Raw genomic sequence first — 25,210 nt, 5'->3', positions numbered from 1 at the left:
ATCTGAAGATAATGCAGAAAAATGCTCAGAGGATAAGGATAACTTGCCAAAAAGAAAACGCTCTCGGTTAATTAATAGTGTTTTTAGTGATGACGAAGAAAACATTGTTTAATTTATATTAATATGTATCACTTAAAAAATTTTAATGAAGATATTTATCTTAATTATGAAAATATACTAGCATGTTTTTTAATTTTTGGAACCTAACCCTCCTTTTCGTATTAGTTCTTTGTTTCGTATAACACGGATTCGCATAACACGGCAATTTTTTGGAACGTAACTACCATGTTATACGGGGGTTACCTGTACTGAATTATACTGTAAAAATATAAAATAAATTAGTTTTCACATTACTTAGTTTTGTTTTATTTATTATTTTATATTTTTTTGTGTGCTCTTTTTCTTGTGGGCGAGGGAGGGGCCTAATAAAAAAAATGTCTAGGGCCCCAAAGTGGGTTAATCCGGCCCTGCCTATAGCATCCATGATGTTATATTTTTTCCAAAATTGTACAAAACAAACATAGATTTAAGAGAAGTACAGCGCTACGATGAATTGCCACCTTTTGCTGATTGGTTCGTGTTCATAAATAATCGTATTATTTACAATCAATGAAATGACGCGATAATTTGAATTGGCGCAAATTTTGAGCTTTTTCTTTTTTAAGGCTACAAGCAGACCGCGTTATGTCGAATCAGCGTTAATAGATGCAGCGTTTAGCGGGTCTTACTGTATTTATTTTTAATTAAAAAACTAAAAATAAAATAAATTTAATGTTATATCTCGAATTTTAATACATTGAAATATACTTTTTACATTAACATTAATATTCATATTAAAGAAAATCATTTAAAAAATAACTTGATAGTCAAAAAGTTGAGATATAAGATCTGCCATTCCGGAGGATCCGAGTTCGAAATCGGTTTTAAACCAACCTGTGGTTAAGTCCGGGTTTACCACATGAGAAATTATGAATAGAAGACAAATTTATCTAAAAACAAGGAAATCGTGATTGTGTTTGAACAGAGAGAAGAGATTTTTTTTAAAAGTCAAAATGGAAGACATGTCTACCTTTAGAGTACAATATGGTAATACTAATTAAGCCGGACATATCTATCCAGCTATTGTGAATGGCCGAAGCCATGATGAGCACGATTATAAAAAAGAAAAGTCCTTTAGTACCAACAGAACGAAAAGAATATAAAACAAAACGTTATCTTAAAAAGCAAAGTTTTTAAGGAACTATCTTCTTGTATTGATGGAAAGAGCCTACTGAAAGAATCTAAATTTCAATTTACAGAAATCTTCACGATTAATACATGCCTCTAAGATGGTCAGCCACTGTTGCAACGTTATTTGCTGTATGTGATACTGTATAACGAAGTAAAGAAGTGGGCGGAACGGCTAATTTCTATTCTTAAATTTCTTCACTCGTATAAAATGTAACTGGCAACATGCTCCAAATCATCTCGCAGTAAGCGATCCGGCAGCAGTCGATCAATCGGTGATAAAATTCATGTTTCTTATAATTTTTTGAATTTTATTTATTTTATATCGTAAGTAAAAGATACTTTTATGGTATTTTATCAATAAAATTAGAGTGAAAGTTTATCCTTCATATGGTGTTAGGTCATCATTTAGAAGCATATGATGCCTGTTAACAGCTCCACGTGTTATCGCATCTTTTTTATTAAAATTTTTAATATGCTATTTCTATATTGTTCGAATGATATAAAGTGAGGTAAAACGAACAAAAAGCACATAAGGAAGAGCACTGCCATTCAATACAAATTGATATTCAGATTAAATTTTCTAATTAATCTGGATCTTTTTCTATCCGGTCACATGGATCGGACAGAAGATGCAGTGAATCACGTGGATATTCGTTCATATAGCATAAATAAATAATAAAAAAGATATTTTTAATACAAGACGGTTAATATTTTGGAATGCTTTAAGAAGAAGCTTTCTAAATAAGTAAAATAGCCAAATACCTATTATATCAATATTAAAATGAAACAAACTAAATGACATTAAATCTTGCAAAAGAAATTTCACATCACATGGATGTCATTCATATAAGATGGTATATAAAATAAATTTAAAAATAACATATAATTAGAAATTTTCAATATTTAGTTAGATATTTCATACATTTTCTCACTTCTCTCAAGGTTTTTTGCACAGAAAAAACAAGTGTTTTTACATAAATCTTGACTTATATATTTCTATTCTGTAGTTAGTTTCTCCTTCAATTCATTATTATTATTATTAATTTTGTATTTTTTCTTACATAACAAATTCATACTGTAAGTGTTTGATGACATTAGATCTGGTGACTGCAGGCGTATCCAGTACTTTTAGACAATTTTAAATTACCCACAAAGCAAACATTAAGTGTCATGTATTTCAGATCATTTTAGACCATAACAGAACCTTCTGCATGCTTAAATATCGGTAGAATACTTTTGCTTTGTGTTTCTCTACTTGGCTTCCTTCTTATTATCTGAGCCAAATAGACAACTTGTCATTGCTTAAAATAACATCATTTCAAAGTCAAGTTTTTGTTAAGTAATTTAAATTTTCAAAAGTAACTTTCTTCTGTCTACATGTAGTTTTTCAAATTTTTCTTTCAAGGAAATTATGCCTACTTGATACTCTGAAGAATTGACTGATTGTCTTTCCAGTTTATGTCTGAAGCAAAAAAGCCAATTTGAGAGCAAAGTTCAGGATTCTTCTTGAACTGTCTAATAACCTATCTTTTGTTGTAATCATTTAGTAAGAGTTTAGGACTTGATTTTACTATGTCAGAGATCTGACCTTATTTATATCTCTTTATAATATATTGAATATAAAGAGATTGTTCCAACTATTCAATATAAAGATATATTGAATAGTTGGAATCATTTCTAACAGTTTCTGAGATTTGAGTGATAGGAGCTCAATGTTGTGTTTTTACTAATTTCCAATATTGTTAATTATAACCAATATAAAAACTGTGTGAAAAATAAATAATTTCTACATTATTTATCTGCTAATATTTTTGTGCTGTATGAACAGTTATCCATGTGATTTACTATATCTCATCACATACAAAACAACTAAGATTTGAATTTCAATACATTCAAAATCTATATCAATTGAAAATGTTTAATCTATAAATTGAAATATTCAATAGAAAAACTTATTACTCAGTGCTAATTTTTTGCTGTCAAGTTTTGATTATTTCATGTAACTACATGTAAAAAATTGCATTATCAAAGCATGCAACAATACTTGTACCTTGCATAAATTTATTTAGTGATCAAACTCTTAAATAGTATCATTTGGCTGTATTCAACCTCTGATACATTTAAATAATTTAATTCTTAAACTGTACTAATGAATTTTGTGTAATTCAACAATATTGTAGATTTACATTACATATTCAATTATTATATTTAAAACATTTTTTCATTAATAGATTATCATGAAGTATATTCTGGTAACTGGAGGTGTCATTAGTGGAATTGGTAAAGGAGTGATAGCAAGTAGTATTGGGACTATTTTAAAAGCATGTGGATTGAGAGTGACATCAATCAAAATTGATCCTTACATTAATATTGATGCAGGAACTTTCTCTCCTTATGAGCATGGTATGTATCATATTATATTTTGATCATATTTTTGTTTCTTTAAAACAAGAAACATATATTTTTTATAAGTCTAATATTTATTTTAAAATAAATTAGGTGAAGTATTTGTACTTGATGATGGTGGAGAAGTTGATTTAGATCTTGGGAATTATGAAAGATTTTTGGATATTACCTTACATACAGATAATAACATTACTACAGGAAAAATTTATCAGCATGTTATTAATAAAGAAAGAAGAGGTGATTATTTAGGGAAAACAGTTCAGGTAATGATAACTATAATGACATATTATATTTCATATATAAGTCAATTGAAATATCAATTTTTCACTCTTCATAAAGTATACAAAAAATGTTTAATGCTTTAATAATCTGGTTTTACAAAATTATAAATTATGCATACATATTTATTTAAATAAATAAATTTATTATACTTTCTAAATTCTGAATCAATATTTGTAACAAAATAAAACTGAATTTATATAATAAAATCTTTAGTAGGAATTTTATGATAATATATAAAAACATGAAAAGTAAATGCAAGTTGTAAAATACTGTAGTTACTCACATATAAGATGAGGTTTTAATTAGGTTGTCCTATACGCATGAGCGAAAGATTCTTTGCAATTTTGCAAATAATTTTTTGTGAACCATGTATTCGCATTTTTTACTGGATGTTTAACCTCTTGTATTTAGAAACATAAGTATTTTATCTGGGTTGTTTACTCCTGACAATATACAAGAACAATTTAAAGATGAATAGCAATAGGAAAAGCAAAGCTTTTGAACTGAATTCCAGATTGAAATTCCAAAATCATACAGGAGTCCAATATAAGTTTTAATCCATTCCCACATGAAAGCAGATGATTATTCGGAAATCAGAATTCAGAGAAACTCATAAGTGTAATTGACGGAGAGTGGATTTAACTGTTAAGAATTGGCAAAAATGGTTCCTGATTGTCCAGCTTTACATAAACAAATTATGTTGTCAATTTTACAAGATTTTTCCTTAAAGTTTAAAATGCCAGTAATTTTTGCAGGACAATGTGTGCATTTATGTTCATTTGATATTTTACTTGTGATTAAATGAAATAAAATTAGAATTGTATTAATAAATTTGATTTTCTTTATTTTGATCTTTAAAGTCACACCATGTCCTATATGCGAGATCATCTTATATGTGAGTAAATACGGTATATAAAAATTTTGTTATATTTCATATACATAACACTTCTGATGAATTGAATTGTGTAAATTAATATGCCACAATGTCCTTAATTTATTATAATCTTATTTCTATATATAATCTTTATTGTTTTATTTAATTTACCTGTAAATTAAATAAAACAATTTATTTTTAAAATTTATTATTTTTAAGGTGCTGCTATAACTAATAAATTAACATATAAGATATATAATTATAATAGTACCTTTTCAAACTTTTAATAATTATGCTGAAAGTAGTAATAGAGTAATTGTAGAAAAAATTGTTAGATGACAAAGTGTAGTATTGATAAAATAGACTTATAATTTATATAATATGAGAAATTAAGAATCAGTTTAAAATTTGTTTAAGATTGAAGTGTAATTAGATATAGCAAAAATTTTTTATAACAGAAGCTTGTTTTCCAAATTGCATTATCACAAATTCCAGTTTCAAGAAATAATTTAAAATCTGGCTGAAAATATACTAATGCAGTGGTACAGAATATGTCTAATTGTATGAATGAACTTTTGGGAAATTAAGGCAGTCTTGGAGAAATATTTAGTAGAAAAAATTATATTATGGCAAGAGCCGAAAAAAATGAAACAGCTTCTCAGCTATGCTATAGACATTAATTGGGGAAATTAGCCAAAATGTAGGAATTTTGTATTTTAGAACTAAAGTTAGAATGTTTACTTTGTTTCTAATCAATTCACTCACTTGTTACATTGCTGCCTATTTACATTATTTTGTGATTGCAGTAAGGATGAGATAGTCTTGGTTACCAAACTATAGATTTAGTTTTTAAGCAAAACCAAAACAGAGCTTTAAAAAGAATCGAAAAAGATAATCCATTTTCATCAAAAATGCCTTTTGACAATACAGCTGTCCCTTGATAGTCCGACGTTTTGTAATCCGACATGCTCAGTAGTCCAACGCACTTCCTGTCAAGGTACCCATCCCCGTTACGTGTCTGCTTGCACAGAAGCTTGTCGCGACGTGAATCTCCCCATCCAATTCTTACACGATGACACACATTTCGTGTGTTTTCCGTGAGCAGTTCTGTTCGAACAGTTGGAGTAGGGAATATTGTAGGCTACTGCTAGCAAAATAATGCCAAATATGTAATCACTTTCGGTAATCTGGACATTTTTGGTAATCCAACATCCCTTTGGTTCCATACCTGTCTGATTATCAAGGGACAGCTATATTTATTTAATGGGTAAAATTTCATATATTTACTCATTCTCCCATACAGGAAATTTTCAAAATTAAATGTGCTTAAAAACTTCTTATGAATTGTCTTGATTCATTAATTTAAATAGCTAAATAGAAGTTTAGCATAATTTTATAAACATTATTTCTATTTTTTTCATATTTTTTCATAGATTTATTACAAAATGAAAAATATTAATGTCAAAAGATAATTTAAAAGATTATAAAAATATGGTTGCATGTTTGATAGTAATAATGAATATGTAAGTCAAAAACTCTAAGAAGTTTATCTTTTTGAAAAAATTGGTGCATTTGTTAAATAATTTTTCAGAAAAAAATTGTACAACTATCATCATTGTAAAGAAATTTTGTTTTTTTGGACTTCAAAAAGTCTATTAATTAGCACTCATGCTAAAACTAGATCATTTGTGGCATTTTTGAGATTTCAGTTTTATTTCTATTAATCAACAATATTACATCAAGTTTATAATTGTATGTGCTACCTTATAGTGATGGCATGTACTTATATTAAAGTGTTCTTTTAATTGAAAAAACTTTTACATTAATTTATGAATTTAGTATTGTCTGGAAAAATTACATGATAGAGCTGTTTAATTATTTGTATGATTTAGTTTAAATTTTCCAAATTACATAGTAATAATTATTAATAGTTCTAGCTACAAATGCATAGAAATTAATTGATTCTTAAATTGTTTTATTTTGTATGCTAGTGTGCAATAATTTTCAGGAAAATTTTGTGTGTTCTAGGAAATTTTGACTCCTGAAAATATTCTGTATATCTGTACCAATGTTTAATTACTTTTTAATTAGAGTTTATTTATTTAAAATTTAATACTGGAAGGTGAAATAGTTTAATTTATATTCAGTGGCAGTATCTGTAATTGTGAGGTTTTCAGTCTGCAGCTAATTCATCATTTTATATTTAGTTTGTGTTTATTCATGTTCATGATTTGTACTATTGCTGCTATGCTATTTAAGCACTGTTTGTAATTCTATGAAATGTATTCTTGTTATACTCTGAAAGGAACTGTGTTACAATAGAGAATATCTTTTTTATTATACATTACTTTATTCTATGGTTTTAATATGTTTCAATTAGTAATATTCAATTTGATTTTATTTCATGTACAATAATTTTCATATATATATGAAAATTACTGTATTTATTTATTTATATATATATATATATATATATATGTGGTGTCCGTCCCCCACGTTGTCATGATTTGGTCAAGTCCGATGTTGTGTGCAGGCATTCGGGGCATGCAGGAAAAAAGACAAACCATTAGAATCATGATGTAACATGAATGACGTGTCAGCTCAAAGACGATAATATTTGTTCAATAATTAGTATTAAAATAATTTATTTAGTATTCTTCATTTGTAATGTATTTTTTGTGTATCGTATTAAAATATACTCATTATATATCATAAGAAGTTCTTCATATTCTTTCTTAAACTGTGTTTTGCTTATGCTTCTTAACACCCAGCCCAGCCATCTTTAGACATCCACATATATATATACAGTCGACCCCCTATAACATGAGTTCCTATAGTTTGGATTCCTATATCACGGCGAAAAAATTGTGACAGTATTCGTACAAACATGCTAAAAAACTCCTATAATTCGGTAAAATGTCATCACCAACTCGTGACAGGATTGGTCGAATCTAGACCAATAGCGGATATTGCACAAACCATTGAGTTTAAATGAGCAGCAGACCTACTAAAAACCATTTATTATTTAATGTCCATAAAAATTATATTTATATTAATGATGTCTCTAAAGTTCAGCGAATTTTTCGCAAAAAAAATAATTTATCAGGAAACACGCGAGCGCCATTCAATGACAATCTCCACGACGAAAACAAGCTTAAGCAATAGCGTCGTCAAACGGTGCACACTCAGTAAGTAATCCTACAATTTTTTGTTTATAGCATAGTTTATGTGGCTTATTCCCAAAAAATTATACATGTTTTGAAAATGTTGAGCCAAATTAGTCTAGAATNCAGCGAATTTTTCGCAAAAAAAATAATTTATCAGGAAGCAAGTGAGCGCCATTCGATGACAATCTCCATGACAAAAACAAGCTTAAAGAATGGCGTAGTTGAACAGTGCACACTCGGTAAGTAATCTTACAACTTTTTGTTTATAGCATAGTTTATATGGATTATTCTCAAAAAATTATACGTATTTTGGAAATGTTAAGTCGAATTAGTCTAGAATCGATTAATTTTATGGAAGAAACCTTTCAAACATCCATAGTCCGTAAACTGCATACGTGCCGGGCTGTGATTGGCTGGATTCGTAGAAAATGGATTCATAAAAATCGGAACATATCTACCGTGTTATAGGGGGGTCAACTGTATATATATTATATATATATGTTTGTATATCATATCTTTAATCTTTAATTCTGCAAGTGTTTTTTTAATTCTAAATAGTTGAAATTTTCCAAAATTTTAGAATTTTTTTTTTTGAAATTGGATTTGGTCTTATCATCTTTAGATGAAAAAAATGTTTTCTGTATTTATAAACTAGATTATGATAGCTCTTGAGTTAACTGATGTATCAGGTGTACAATCAGATTAATAGTCAAACATACTGCAATGTCCATGTTAAAATCATATGTTAAAATTCTGTCAACATTCTGGAAAATATATCACTTGATATTTTATTCATTTAATTTAAATAGTATGAAAATTTATTTTATAAACAAAAAATTTTCAAGTTATTTAAACATTCAGATTAATTTAAACAGTTCAGAAAAATAATGTGATCATATAAGATAATCATACTTACTTTTTAGTAAACCACACATTGTAATTATTTCTTTATTGATTAAAATTTTTATAGTAAAATGGTTTTGAGATAAATTTTGCTATAAATCTGTATTATAACATTAGTTTTAAAAAAGACTTAAATTGATCTTTTTAAATTTGGTTTTAATATGTTTTTGTTTTTATTAGAAAGATATAATATTAATCTATTGCTTGAAAATTATTAATTTTTAATAATTTCACCCATTAAAAAATTTATTTATCTAGATTTGGTTTTCTTTAGCTTATTTGAGAAATTAATGGTTTCATTTTCTATAAGGTGGTGCCACATATTACAGATGCTATACAAGAATGGGTGGAACGAGTTGCTCAAGTTTCAGTAACAAAAGATGGTGATATTCCTGAAGTTTGTATCATTGAAGTAAGAAATAAAATTTTCTCAATATATTTAAAAATCAAACATTATTAAGAAAAATTTTTAATAACATTATAATTACTTATTTTAAAAAATAGATACCAAAAAAATATTGAATATTTTATAAAATAACTATTTATTTTATAATGTTACTACAAGTTTGTAGTTGAATTGATTTAGATATAGTTAATTTATATACACTTAATTTATATAGTAATTTATATTTATTTAACTCTTTATTCTGTACTTGAGTGGATTACAATACAGGATGATGATACACTTGGAAAATGAAGAAAACTGAAAATATTCATGACATTTTATATTCGCATAGAAATCAGGGAACTTATTGGAAAATTTTTAATAATGCTGCTTAAGAAAATTTTCAATTTTTAAATAAATTGAGATAATCCAAACTATTGGAATATTTATTTAATATTTTATCCTGAAAGTAACTATAAATAGAGTAATTTAATAATCAAATCTTATGAGATTTTTAATCTCAACTACTGAAATACTTCAACATCCATATTAAACTATCTTAAAATTCTGCCAAACCATGACAAAATTTTCCTAGCAGATATTTTCAAGTAATACTTACTTTACATCAAATTTTTTTAAATTGATATAAAGTAAGTTTTATTCAAACAACAGACATAGAACCAATTTCCGGTTTGTATAATACAAAAAAACGAACACTGTATATTTTCCAACTCCTTTTGAGTTCTTCAGGTACAACAGAATGGTTACCCAGTGGAATATTATCGGAACAAACATTTATTTGCAAACATTTCTTAAAACAATGTAATTTGGACAACTTTTCAAAACTATAAATATAAATTTAATGCCACGAAGGCATTATCATGTCCATAACAATCATTCAATTAACCACTATAATAACGGCTTACCAGGCCATTGACAACACCATTTTCTCCTTAAAATTTAAAGATGACTCAGTTAGCTTTAAAAAAATTTCTATGCCTCCAGCCATCTGAGATGTATTCTCCTTCTCATAGAACATTTAGTGGACCCAAAATACAAGAATATATCTCAGACATGTAACATGCCAGAATATTCACAGTTCTCTTGTATACAGCAGAACCGGATACAGTTGCAGACTTTACTTGGGTGAAACTCCTCTTCACAATATAGCACTCAGAACATCTCAGATGGTTGGAGTTTATAGAAATTTTTAAAGTTAACTTTGAGTCATCTTGTATAAATTTTAAGGAGGAAATGGTGTTGTCAATGGCCTGGTAAGCCCTACTTAACACATTATAGTGGTTAATTGAATAATTGTTATGGACATGACAATGCCTATGTAGCATTAAATTTATATTTATAGTTTTGAAAGGTGGTTTGAATTACATTGTTTAAAAAACTTTTTACAAATAAACATTTGTTCCAATAATGTTCCATTGGGTAACTGTTCTGTCACATCTGAAGAACTCAGAAGGAGTTGAAAAACATTTGTGCAGTGTTCATTTTTTGTATTATAGGTACTGTAAATTAGTACTGCGTGTGCTGTTATATATATCACAGTGTGGGGTGGTATATTTGAATTTTTAAAATTAATTTATAAATTTTAGATACGTTTTTTTAATTAAAAATATTTTGATTTAGTTATTTTAACTTAAACTTAAAAAAATAATAAAAGAACACAAAATTTATTATTATACGAAAATGGTATTAAATTTATAATTATAGATTAACCAGGTTATTCTATAATTATAAATTTATTAATATATAATTTGTCTATTGGTATTAATTTGGCATTAATGTAAAAATTTTGGAGAAGGAAATGCAAAGTATTTTTAAAGAAATACAAGAAGGGTAAACTTTTAGCATAAAATTTTGAACTTGCATTTTTATTTTGAATAATTTTCCTGTAAATTAATATTATTGATATTTAATTGGGCTGCAATTTTTAAATTGCAGATCTGTAGATTCCCACTGTTGTCCATCTTAATCTCGAGTGGAGTTAGATAGATCCAAATCAAGACCAGATATGGAAAGCTTAAGGGCCAGAGATCTCAATTAACTACAGTATCCCTTGACTAACGTGGTTAATTAATCTTTCGATGCCACTGCGTATATCAAAATTGCATTAATCATGACTTTAGCACATTATTTAGCACAAATTTTTGGCTAATAATAAATATTTTTATTTTAATTGTTTTATTAAACTGTGTTATGTCAGCAAGCTCTGCATTAGTGTAATGATGCATGTTGCTCAAAATTTGTGCGGGGAATGACTATTCAAGCCAGCAAGGCGCTTTCATCCACCAAACTCAACAGTGCCCTCTCACTGCATTTCTGCATCCACATTCCTATACAAAATCTGCTTATTTAGGTCCACTCTACCTGCCTTTACATTTTTGGCATATAGTTTTGAAACACCCTGTATATATTTATATGTAAATATTATTAAAGAAATAAAGAAATATGTATCAAATTTATGAATATTTTCTATTTCTAAAAATATTCTTTTTTATGAATGTTTTCTATATCAATTTTATTTCAGTTAGGTGGCACTATAGGTGATATTGAAGGTATGCCTTTTGTAGAAGCTTTTAGACAATTTCAGTTCCGAGTCAAAAGAGAAAATTTTTGCTGTGTTCATGTCAGTTTAGTTCCACAGGTAATTTTGTTCCTCTTTTGATAGATGAATCTTATAAAGAAAAATTTTTTAAATTATATATCTTATATTTTGCTACTACAGTTAGTATTTGGTATACACTTCAGTCAATAGTCTTAAATTATTTTCCAGTAAGGTTTAATTTGAAAAAGTTTTTTCGACTAATGTTTTTGATCTGTAATTGGAGATCATCTTCAGGTCTTGATTCTATATTTGATGACTGAATCATTAAATCAAAAAATGATATTTTTTTTGAAAAATTAAACAAAAGATATTCTTGAGATTTTATATATTAAAATAGAAATAAAAGTAACATTAAATATAATATTAGAAAATATACGATTAAAATAAAAATTTGAAGACTGTCTAACAATAACTGAAAACTTTTTGTTATAATATAACTTTTTATTGTATTATAATTTAAGGTTGCTGATTGAAGTGTTTACTACATCATTCCAGCCTAATAACTGGTGTTTTATATCTTTATTAGGTATATTTTGATTTTTAAAATGTTTTCTTAAATTTATGTTCTCAAAATTTAAAATACAGTAAAAGTTTGATTAAATTTTTGTATATAAAATTGTTATAAAACTTTCTTGAAACAAGTTTTTTCTTTTTTGAAATTAACATTTTTATGAATATTTTCATTTGAATCTTATTTAACAAATACTACATACTGTACTTGTAACTTTTAAATGCCAAATTCAGATACTCGTGAAACCTTTAAAAATAGCAAAAAGAATTTAATTACAAACATTTTCAGTCATTTTTAAAGACCATCTTCAAGTAGAAATGACCAGAAATCTTTGTAACCTTTACAAGTTTGGTTTTAAATGCCAAAGTAATAGTAAAGATTTTTTCTAACATATTAGGAAAATATTTACTCTTATTTTAAAAATAGATGATGGGAAGAGGCCTAAAGAACAGCATTATAGAAAATTGAAAATTGAATTATTTACAAAAATTATAAAATTTTTGAGTCTATCTTTCATCCTTTTAACACACTACAGAAGTAACAGTATATTGGCTTAAATAAACTTCTGTAGAACACTGACAAATTATAAAAAAAAAACACACAAAGTTAAAAATGATCAAAGCACTGACCTTTTATTTGAGGATTCGGTGTCCTTTAACATTAAAACAATGGTTACAACTTCTGACCATAACTACCATGTTCTTTAACATAATATATAATTTGTTCTACGGAAGTTTATTCAAGCCAATATACTGTTACTTCTGTGGTGTATTAAAAGGATGAAAGATAGACTCAAAAATTTTATAATTTTTGTAAATAGTCATAATTCAATTTTTAATTGAAGATATCCTGAATTGTTATTACGTTATCATGTATGCTGTTAAGCATTATAGAAGAAAGTCCAAGTAGCTGACATTTGGGGGATTAAAATCACTATTTTCCTATACTGTGTTATATTAAAAGGCTATGCCAAGCAAACAATATAGGAAATTAGTGATTCATATCACCCAAACATTGGCTATTTTGGATTTTCTTCTATTTACTCTTATATTCTTTATCATTATTATTTTTAATGAAATGCTATATTCATAAAAGTATTTAGTTGATCCTTCAGTGATTAAATATTTTTATCATTACATTTATATAAACCAGTTTTTCTAATAAAAACTTTGTATTTGGATTTTTCTATTTTTATTTAAAATTAATGTAATGAGTTATTTTTTTAGTGTTATATAAAATAGCTCTGCCTGGCCTTAAGAACTCAAGGTCATGCAGAGAAACCTAACAGTTTCACCACTCATTTTTCTGACAGTCTCCACTGCTTTCTCTTTTAATTTTTTAACTGGACAGAAAACTTACTGATCTTGAGATACTCTACAATTTTGTAATTTTAACTATAACATTTTCTTTTATAAACCTTAGATAGGATTTACCTCCATGCAAAGAGGGATTGGAGGCACATGGCATCCAAATCTAATAGTTTTCTATATATTATTTATATTCAGTGCCAATGTATGTAGTTATTATGTAGCAGAAGCAAGATATACCCCAGTGCAATGTTTGTTTCTATATAGAAAGAAATTTGAATTATAAGAAAAGTCACACAATGTAAAATAATGTGATGTTTTTCATCATAGGACATTTATCAAACATCATATTTCAAATAATTTTCATTGCTTAGCTATAGTAGCAGAATGACCGACATTCAAAATATACCATATTGGCTTCATTTTATTTTGGGAAATATTATAGTAAAATTTATTTTCTGATTTTCAGTTTTAAATACACTCAAAAGTACATATTTTTATTTAAAAGATATATAACAATTTCAAATATATTTTGTATATTATGATTTATAACATTAATTAAATGTCATGGTATTTAGTGTTCCCATCCCTGCTTGCCAAACTGTTTTTACAAAAAAAAAATATTGGATTTGCTGAATTGAAATAAAATAGTGTTCATCAAAAAATGAATCTTCTTTTAGACTAACTTTATTATTACTTTTTATTTGGACATTTATAACTGTTTGAAGCGCATAAAGCTGTCATAGCTAAAAAGAGAAATTGCAGTGAAATACGTTACATATTACAAAATTTTGACAGGTGAAAAAACAGAATTATAGTAACTACAACTGTAGATTAATGCCATCAGACTTATTACATACTAGTGCTTATGTTTTCTTCTCTTGTGAGCATCACAGTGTTTGTACAACCTGGCCAATCTAGTGCTACAGATTTTTGATGAATTTTATCAAATTACCAAATTTTATTTTAAGAACAGAATAAAATAAAACATTTAGTTGTTATACTAATAATAATGGCTTCATATATTTAATAGTACTGCATTAACTATTATTATTTATGTCTTAGGTTTACTTATATATACTTTAATTTATTTATGAAAATTTTGTAAATATATGTTTTTTATTTTAATAAAAATATTCTTTTGTATTAATATGGTCATATATATAATCAGATGTAAACATATAAACTGTTATTAAAAATATTCCATTTTTTCTATCAGATAAATAAAATCATCTAAACTCATTACTTCCATTATATCAGGGATTACAAACTATTGGCATATGTACCTGAAATGGCACATAAGAGAAATCATCTGGCAAGTAATGCATCAAACGATTTTGATTTGTTATCTGTCTTTTTAATCATCTTTTCATTTTTTTATCTGATTACCTTCTTTTCAATCAACTTTTTTACATTTATTCTAATTAAAGCATATTCATTTAGTTTCTTTAAATATCATTATTGAAATTCTAAAATTTTGGCAAGCATAAACATCTTTAAAATTAAGTATGCTTACTATATAGCATTCAGGCTCAAAAATCTTTGCCATCCCTTCACTAAGTACAGTACATATTATATAGTGAAAGTAATGTGTTTAGATGATTTTATTTATATGATAGAAAAAATGGAATATTTTTAATATCAATTTATAAATATTTACATTTGATTACATATAGAACCATATTAAATACAAAAGAATATTTTTATTAAAATAAAAAATAAATTTATAAAATTTTCGTATTCTATACATTAATCTTTGAAATTTTTAATTGGAGCTAATGCTTTTCAATAGCCCAAAACAACTGGAGAACATAAAACAAAGCCAACACAAGCAAGTGTTAGAGAATTGAGAGGTTTAGGATTATCACCAGATCTTGTAATTATTTATTAAATTATTAAATTATTCATTAACAAATATTAACGTTTTGGAAAAATTATATACATAATTATTATTTCTAGATAGTTTGTCGAAGTGGCCAGCCTGTTACGGAAGGTGTAAAGGAAAAGATATCAAATTTTTGTCATGTTGGTCCTGATCAAGTAAGTTTAATTTAAAAATACTTCAAGTACTTCAAATTGCAAAATTAGGGAGCAACAAAACTTATAATTTGAAAATCTTCCACATTTATTCTGTAACAAAAATGCCATATAAACTTTCTATAGTCTGAGATAAAAAAAATGATTTCATTTATTATTAGGTAACCAAAAAAGTTCTGTCATTTTTTGTGAAACTACAAAGTTTAAAGAATGTTACATGCAATACACAATAGATGACACTAAAATTCCAGCAATATGTTAATCAAGATTTAATGCTGACTAACCTTATATAAAGAGAAGTGGAAAGGTTGTCTCTTAATATTATAAAAATTGACTTGAAGATGAGTACTCCAAACTCTGTAATTCGTGCTTGTATGTTGTATGAGTTTAAACTTGGAACAAGTGCTGTGCAAATATGCTGTGGCTCAAAAAATATGCCAGGCTTTTGGACAAGGTTCTGTTAGCACTCACACCACCCAAAGATGGTTTACAAAATTTTCTTCTGGCAATGAGTCGCTTAAAGATGCGCCATGAGAATGATGTTGAATTACAGGCTGCAATCGAAGAATATTTTGCTCAAACTTGTCAGATGTTAGCACAAAGGTTCTCCGTAAGTGATGAAACTGTCCGTTTACATTTGCATTGTCTTGGGAAAGTTTACAAGCTCAGTAAATGGATACTTCATCAATTGGCACCTGCCAATATTGTGCATATGGTGGACTGCAAATGGAATTGTTCACTATGAACTTATACCATCTGGTCAGACTATTACTGCTAATGTCTACAGTGACCAACTGCATTGAGTTCACCAATCACTTTTGAAAAAAACCACCAGCTTTAGTGAACCATAAAGGTGTTTTTTTCCTACACAATAATGCTATAGACATCATGTTGCGCTTGTGACCTCTGACACAATTCAGACCCTTGGATGGGAACCTCTTTTGCACCCTCCTTATTTCCCTGACATTAGCCCTTCTGATTATCACCTATTTTTAAGCCTAGATAATCATCTGCGAAATTGACAGTTTAGAAATAGAGAGGTTATAGAAACGGAATTAGGGAAGTTTTTCAACTCTAAAAATCGTGACTTTTATAAAAATGGAATTTATAAGCTTGTTTCCCGTTGGGAACAGGTTATTGAATGTGAGGGTGGTTATTTTGATGAATAAATTGTGTTANTTAGAAATAGAGAGGTTATAGAAACGGAATTAGGGAAGTTTTTCAACTCTAAAAATCGTGACTTTTATAAAAATGGAATTTATAAGCTTGTTTCCCGTTGGGAACAGGTTATTGAATGTGAGGGTGGTTATTTTGATGAATAAATTGTGTTATTTCCTATACATTTTTATGTTTGTTTTCTTTCAACAAAAAACGACAGAACTTTTTTGGTTACCTGATAATTTACTTATTACAAAATACAATGTGTACCCTATCCAATAAAATATTTTGTTAGTTGATATAAGTTATTAAATCAAATAAAATATTTTGTTAGTTGATATAAGTTATTAAAGCATTTTTGAAAATATAAAAAATCATAGAAATCTTTAAATTCATTATGTTTTCTGTTGATAAGAGATTTCAAAAAAGCATATTTATATCATTCATAAGACACAATGCTATAATTTTAAGGAGTCAAAAAATGCAACTTGTTACATGTTTTGAGACTATTATATCTCATTGTCAGATTCAAACTTATTAACATTAAAAGTAAACTTAAAAACAGAACAATAACTAGTTGAACAAAATTTAAAATAATTTATAAGTGATCTGATCATGAAAAGATGATAAACATCTTTGGTATAGAACACAAAAATTAATGGAACATAATTTACTACTGTTGAATTACATTTCTTACTTTATCTTGTGGAGAGTAAATTGAAAGGAATAATTTCACTCTACACAATATGATGAGATTCTTTAATTAAAACTGCTTTTGCTTTTTGGAAAGATAAAGCTTCTTCAGTTAAAGTTCAAAATACATTACAAATTTGAATGATTGTTTTTGAATGCTGTTTTAAATTTTAAACAAAAGTAAATTTTATAATATTAGCATTTGTTTTTCTTTTACAAAATGTTGGAGAGAGTTATACTTGTTGCAGACAAGGAATGACATAATTCCATGCAGTTGCAAGTTTTAATGTGGAAATGCTGCATGCATTGTTAGTCTTAATAATGGCTTTTGCCAGGAATAATATTTTTTGGTTTGTTGGTCTGAACAACTTTAATTTGTCCCACTTTGGTTCATAATTTTCTTCTGAGACTAGGATAACTAGTGCCATTGTTCTTCTGTATTTTGCATCTATGATGTTCTGCAATGCATTTGATTAAATTTCTCTCTGTTGTTCCAATATATAGCAAAGGTCTGCTTCCAGGTTTTCCTAGTAGTATGGCATATACTCCTGTTCTTTCTTTGTTTTCCCAAGTATGCTTATCATTGCAACACAATCTACACAAAGTTAGCAGTAGGGATGTCCTGATACTGCTGATAACAGTACTGTATCAATACATACAGTACCTTCAATACTGAATATTTTTGTACTCAATATTTTGGGTCTGATACTGATATTGGTATTTATACTTTCCTCAAATATCAGATCTGGTATCATTACCAGATCTGATATTTGAGATAAGTAAGATCTGACTGAAATTGGATTTTGCAGTCAATCAGGGCTTTGGAGTTGCATGAAAATCTACTGACTCCAACTCCGACTTTTTCTTACCATCTGACTCTGACTCCAAGCAGGGGTGGACTTGTTACTGAAAGAGATCCAGAAATTCTGATGTCATCACGTGACCTCAGAATAAAAGATTCAATAAATAGAGTTCTAATAAAGATAGAATGTAGAAACTTTTTATTCCAAAGCTAAAAGACACCTCTAAATACAGTTGACCCCCCTGTAACACAGTAAATACGTTCCGTTTTTTATGAAATTGATGTTTTTGGAGACCTTGCCAATCACAGCCCGACACTTGTGAAGTTTAAGGACTACAGCTGTTTGAAAGGTTTTCTTCCATAAAATTAATCGATTCTAGAATAATTCGACTCAACATTTCCAAAATACGTATATTTTTGGGGGGATAATAATAATCCATATAAACTATGCTACAAACAAAAAATTGTAGGATTACTTACCAAGTGTGCACTGTTCAACGTCGCCATTGCTCAAGCTTGTTTTTGTCGCGGAGCAACGCACCAAACAGTGGGTGTGATTTCTGATAAGTTATTTTTCTGCGAAAACTTCGTTGAACTTTGGAGACATCATTAATATAAATAATTTTTATGGCCGTTGAATAAGAAATGTTTCTTTCACAAGAAATGTATAAAATTAGTGCTGTATTAGACTTACGGTACCTAATTTACATACTGTACAGACGATAATAAACTCAACTTACTAGCCTAAAATCTCCGTAGCGTGTTGCCAGGCGGCAGAAAGCATATATATAATTATAATAAAGTTACAATAAATTAAGTTAATATATAATTATATATACAGTGCCTAATTTATATATAATTAATATATAATTATATGTACAGTACCTAATTTATATATAATTTATATATAATACTGTACAGACAATAGTGAACTCAATTTACCTGCCTAAACTCTCCGTAGCGTGGCGCTGGACGGCGGAAAGTAGTTTGGTTGCCTGATGACGTTTTACCGAATTATAGGAGTTTTTTTACCATGTTTGTACGGATATCATCACAGTTTTTTTGCTGTCATATAGGAATTCAAACTATAGGAACCCGTGTTATAGGGGGGTCGACTGTAATATATAAATATGTATTTGATAATTTTTACTTTTCCGGCTGTTACATATAACAGAGGGAAAGTGTAGCGCTCGGTCAAAAAAATAACCCTTCCCAAATTTTTACATTTTTGGACTCGGGAACATTGAAATTTCGAGATATGCAAAAGATTCGAGGTTTTTTCTATATGTATAGATGTTAGACTGTGTGTGTGGAGCATGATGTTGTTCACCCTGTTTGAAGCCTAATAATTCCTGTGGTAAGAATGGTCAGAATCGGAGTCAGATAGTTTAAAACAGGAGTAATTATTAAGCATCAAAGTAGTTGAACTAAATCATATCCCCATACACATTCTAACTTCTTAGGCGAGAACATCTTAATGGGTTTTACTGTACTATTATAAAATGACAAAAAAGCTTACTTTGAGGGTAGAGACAAGTTTTATTTTATTTTTTAATTTTGAATGCTAATAACAAGACATGACACATCACTACTTTTGTCTTTACCCTGTCAACCTTTAATTGAGAAAACCAAAATTTAATAGTATTAATGCCCCTTTATACACAAACTACAGTGCCACATTTCGTTTCTTAAACTTTACCCATTCTGAGATATTGTTTAATATCTCAGAACAGAAAATAAAGAAATTAAGCAAATTAGATGCCAACACACATGTGTGTAAATTTTTCCCCTTTTATTGACTTTTTTGAGGGGTTGGAAGGTCTCCAAACATGTAGATTTGCAAAAAATCTTGGAGGGTCAAATTTGACACAATTCCAATACTTTTTCGTTTTATATACGTAACAAGTTGGTAAGTAAAAAGGAGTCAGAGTTGGCAGATTTTTTGACGACTCCGACTCTGGCTAAAACACCAAAACTCCACGACTCTGACTGCGAATCTGACTCTGGCTAAAACACCAAAACTCCACGACTCTGACTCCGACTCCATAGCCCTGAGTCAAATCCAAAACCAAAACCAAATTTGGATTTTAAAGTCAGTTTCAGCCAAAACCAAATTTTACACTATTTTTGATTAAGTTAAACTTATATAGTAAATATTAATGACCAAAAATCAATAAATTTATTTCATCAATTTTCATTTTCAGAATCTTTATGTAGTATGCTTAGAGTTGAGATTACCATTTATAAATAACTCGCCAATTATTTGAAAAACTTGAAAATATATTAATATCTCAAATTAACTGATACAGTATTGGTAACATTTAGTTTAAATTAGAAATCAGTTTTTAGTTTGTTTATAATAACTAATTAGAATAAAGCTTGTTATTTATGTTAATTAAAAGTTTCAATTACACAAAATGTTTCAATATCAAGACACAGACCGAACAGCAACAGTCAGCAAGATTTCCAGTTTTGATAACTGATGCTGATATTGGCTATTATTGATACTTTTAGATGAATACTGATACAGTATTGATACTTTAAAATTACTTTTGATACTGGTATCAATAATTTTGTGGTATCAGAATGTCTATAGTTAGCAGTAACAATACTGGTAACTGGAAAGGAAAATTTTACATAATTTTAGTAATTTATGTCATATTTTCTGCAAAGGATATAGAGATGGAAGAAAAATGCAATTTATTTTGCATTTTTCTTCCATCCCTATATCCTCAGTGTAAAAGCGGTTGAGCAGTGTTCAACTTTCGACGCAAGTACGGCCGTAAAACAGTACCATCCACCAATCAGAAGTCAGTGAAATATAGGTCATTGTGACACAGTACTAAAATGGCGGAAAACGAGCTTTTGTGTATGTTCCCTCGTGACTACTCTAGAATAGATCTGGAAAGATTTATCGAAAACATCCAAAAGTATTCATGCATCTATGACAAGAGGTAACCCAATTATAATAATGGATACCAAAGGAAAATCCTTCAATTTAGAGGAGTATGTAATAAAAAAGCTAAGCTTATAAGTGCTGTATATTATCTTAATAATACGATAATAAAAGTTAATATATGAAAGTAAAGATATTATTTTTATAATATTTGTATAGTACAGAACAAACTCGTAGGATATAATCATATAATCTTTGATAGTACCGTTGCTGTAAAAACTACGCTAGCCGGACCTCCACCGCAATTCAGATGCAAACGCAAATAGGTCACGTGATTAAAAGTTTTTATGGGTTTTTACGCCTGTTTTTACACTAGTGGAGTCTCTACCTTAGAAAGATTCAGCTAAAGAATAATTGTAAGCTCTTCTTATGTGAGAAATAAATGCTGCATTGACAAATTTGCTAAACTAGTATGTTTCTTTGATAGAGAATATCAGTGGTAATTTATTTTTATGATATACACAAAACTGGAAGTTACTGTTTTGATAGGATATTAATAAATCAAGGAATGCTACTGTTGTGATGACCTTTGTTTTTAGTGTAAAGTTTATACTTGGAAAGTTGTTCTTGTTAAGGTTTAAAAATATAGTGAAATCAGCTCTTTATGCTGTCATTTAATATGTCATCTTCATACCTGTACCAAAATATGAGAAATGGAATTGTAATGGGTCTATGAAATAAGTTCTTCTAATTTCATCATAACTACTACTGATGGTCAATAAGAGTGAACCCATTGGAATGCCCATCTGTTGTAAGATTTTTTCTGTACCTAAAATAATACGTTTGGTAGATCAATCAACTACATTCAAAGTGACTTATACATTACACTTGGATATTTCATTCTCTAATAATTTTTCTATGAATTGCATTACCTCAAAAGGGTTAACAGAGGGGTATAAGATGCATACATTGATTTTATAAAACTATTGATATGTTTTGATCTACCAACTTGACTTCACAAATCTACTTATAGTTTGAATTCCTGAGTTGACTAATATAGGTCACTAACTAAGCATTGTAGGTATTGAGCAAGTTTCTTTTTTAAGTGGAACATGGGATGGTTATGCTTATTCATGACAGTTTTTAAAATACGATTATCTGTGTTCATGTGCTTTAGCTTCAAAGAATATTCTGGGTGCAGCTACACATGTTTGCATTAAACTTTGGAGCATACTGTATTGTTATTTTTGTAAATATGGCAAATACATGTAAGTTTGGTTTAAAACTTTTGTATGGGATCATTTTGTAGTTCAATGTGTTTGGTTTGTCAGAAAAATTTACTCACTGTTAGCTGGAAATTACTTACTTGTTAAAAATGTAAATGTAAATTCATTTTAACAAGTGTATGTTATTTTGTTTTTTTTTTTGGTTTAAAAAATTATTAACATCAAAAGACAGTTTTAAAATACAGATCAGGTAATAATGTCTGTTTTTTTGGGAAGAGGCTAAATTGAGAGCCACTTGATTGTGCTGCTTGTAATATATAATTTAACAAATAAAATAAGTAAATAAATAAATAAATAAATTTGGTGTATGTCATTATTTTATACTGAAAATTTTGTTAAAATAAATAATTGATTTATTTTGTTATTTAAAAATTTTTTTTTCTAGATTGAATAATATTGTTTTTAAGGTAATAAAATTATCATTTTCAATAATATTGTAAAGTATTGACCTTTTAGCAGAGAGGAAACAAAAGAAGCACGATCTTGTCAATTGGACCCACATGCGGTCGGTTAATATCACTTTTAAGGTGTTGACTTGTAAACAGAGGGAAAACAAAGGAAGCGCCGGCTTTGTCAATTGGACCCACCTGTAGTCAGACGTTAGACCGTTTGATGTATGGTAAACAACTGAATGTAAACAAGTGGCAGACATTTATGTAAGCTTCACTCTCGTCGGATGACGGCAGACCTGAGTGTAAGCTGTTCGGGCAAGAAGGGGTTGTGATTGGTCGGAAGTCCCCATTCAAAAAACCCTTAAATTGCGGGGCAAACAAGAGAGGAGGAGAGAAGGGCGAGAGACTAGTACACGGTAGTCTCAGGCACTTGGAAGGCCCGCTGAGCATAAAGAGAGTGTTCTTATCTGTTAAACATCTCAGGGACGGGTTAGTGCGGAGACTGGATGGACTGTGCAGTTGAGCCAACTCCACAAGCTGACTGAGGCCTCTCCAAAGTTTAAAAGTTCCCAGAAACCAACCTAGTATGTGAGTCACCACGCATTGTTATCCTGTATATATATATTATGTTTTCAAACTTGTACCTTCTACATATAGAATCTGTAAATAAACTGTAAATATTATCAAAATTGAGTGAGGAGGTGTGCTTTCTATCGAACCTGGATCACTACATCAAATCGTGATACACACGGAAACCAACTCAATGAGACGGAGTTGGGAAAGAACATCACTAAGATCTTCACTAATATCTTTCAATTTTAATATTTATATTTATTATTAAAAATAAGTAGTTTTAAAGTATATTATTAATGAATCCTAGTATTTAGTAAAAGAAATTGAAAATTAAAACTTTAAAAATATGGTGGCTGGATGGTCAATGTTGTTAAGGTATCACCTATCTTAAGATAGTTACCATTCTGGGGACCCAGGAGTAAATCTGTGCAAGCAACTCTAGGAATTTTTCATTGATTGCCTGTCTTGGAGGTCCCTTCCTTCACAACCTGGGTGGTCAATTGTGAAGGAAGGGACCACCAAACTGATATGGGTATGGAAAAATGACTCCCTTAGTGCCTACAGGACACAGAGAGAAAAATTAAAACAAAAATTTTAAAAGAGTAGTTTAAAATAGTACAGATGTGATCATTTTATAATAATTCAATTAGAATGTTTTTAATACCTAACAACAACTTATTTCTCTCTAGGTAATTTGCATTCCAGATGTTCCTTCTTTATATCATGTTCCATTATTCATGGAAGATCAAGGCTTGGTATCATTTTTTGTTGAAAGATTACACTTACCTGTTCCAATTCCCTATCCAAGACGTTTAATGAATAAGTGGCAAGAACTAGCAGAAAGGTCTGATCATCTGACTAAAATAGTCTCTATTGCCTTAGTGGGAAAATATACCCAATTGAAAGACTCTTATGCTTCAGTGATCAAAGCTTTACAGCATGCTTCTCTTGCCTGCAATTATAAATGTATATTAAAGGTAAAAGCATTTGTATTAATAATTGTTTTTATATAAATTCTTTAAACATTTTTATGAATATTTAATAGAATAATTTATTTATAATTACAATGGAATATTTCGAAATAATTCAGCTCTAATTTCCTATTAAAGTTAATTGATTTCTATAAATAGAGAGAAAAGTATAGTATAACCTCTGAATGGCAAACACTGTTGGACTGAGAAGTTTGTTCACTAACACTATTTAAAGGTGTTCACTATTAGGAGGTACATGCTGGCAGCAGTACTTTTAATGTGATCATCATATAGTGAAGAATACAATGGATTATGAAAACATTAAATTTGTGTTAGAAATGTGAATATGTTGAAAAGTATAAGTAGATATATTATTAAAATATTTATCTAAATATATAAAATTACTTGTCCTGACTGACTGATTGAGTCACTGATTCATCATTGCCCAGAGCAAACCGCTGAACCTAAAGAGGTGAAATTTGGTACACAGTTAGAGTACCTCATGGAAACGCACACTAAGAAGGGATTTTTTGAAATTCCCCTGCGGGGGGAGAGGGAGAGCATTAAGGCTTAACTGGAAGAACAGCTTCTACTGTACTATTTTAGATGCAATTTTTTGTTTTCAACAACATTTAATCTTCATTGAGTGCTTAGGTGTATTAAATTGATAACATTCCAGACATTGTTATAATATTTTTATATATTTTGATTTTTTTA

General features: G+C 28.6%; 1 protein-coding gene across 1 annotated transcript in view; it reads left to right on the top strand.

The window, feature by feature from the left end:
- Positions 1-1,250: 1,250 nt before the first annotated feature.
- The window catches only part of LOC111637499 (CTP synthase 1-like), a 36,888-nt gene continuing 12,928 nt past the window's right edge, over positions 1,251-25,210 (top strand). Inside the window, exons 1-8 of the mRNA XM_023383005.1 lie at positions 1,251-1,554; positions 3,462-3,633; positions 3,730-3,899; positions 9,173-9,274; positions 11,790-11,906; positions 15,478-15,561; positions 15,645-15,725; positions 24,212-24,499. Of these exons, the coding sequence (XP_023238773.1) occupies positions 3,468-3,633; positions 3,730-3,899; positions 9,173-9,274; positions 11,790-11,906; positions 15,478-15,561; positions 15,645-15,725; positions 24,212-24,499 (1,008 nt within the window). The 5' untranslated portion in view covers positions 1,251-1,554; positions 3,462-3,467. The remainder of the gene's footprint in view (positions 1,555-3,461; positions 3,634-3,729; positions 3,900-9,172; positions 9,275-11,789; positions 11,907-15,477; positions 15,562-15,644; positions 15,726-24,211; positions 24,500-25,210) is intronic.

This window comes from Centruroides sculpturatus, unplaced genomic scaffold, assembly GCF_000671375.1.
Source record: "Centruroides sculpturatus isolate CEXI.00-Female unplaced genomic scaffold, Cexi_2.0 scaffold1010, whole genome shotgun sequence".
Classification (NCBI taxonomy): Eukaryota; Metazoa; Arthropoda; class Arachnida; order Scorpiones; family Buthidae; genus Centruroides; species Centruroides sculpturatus.
This window is presented reverse-complemented; position numbering and strand designations above follow the sequence as displayed.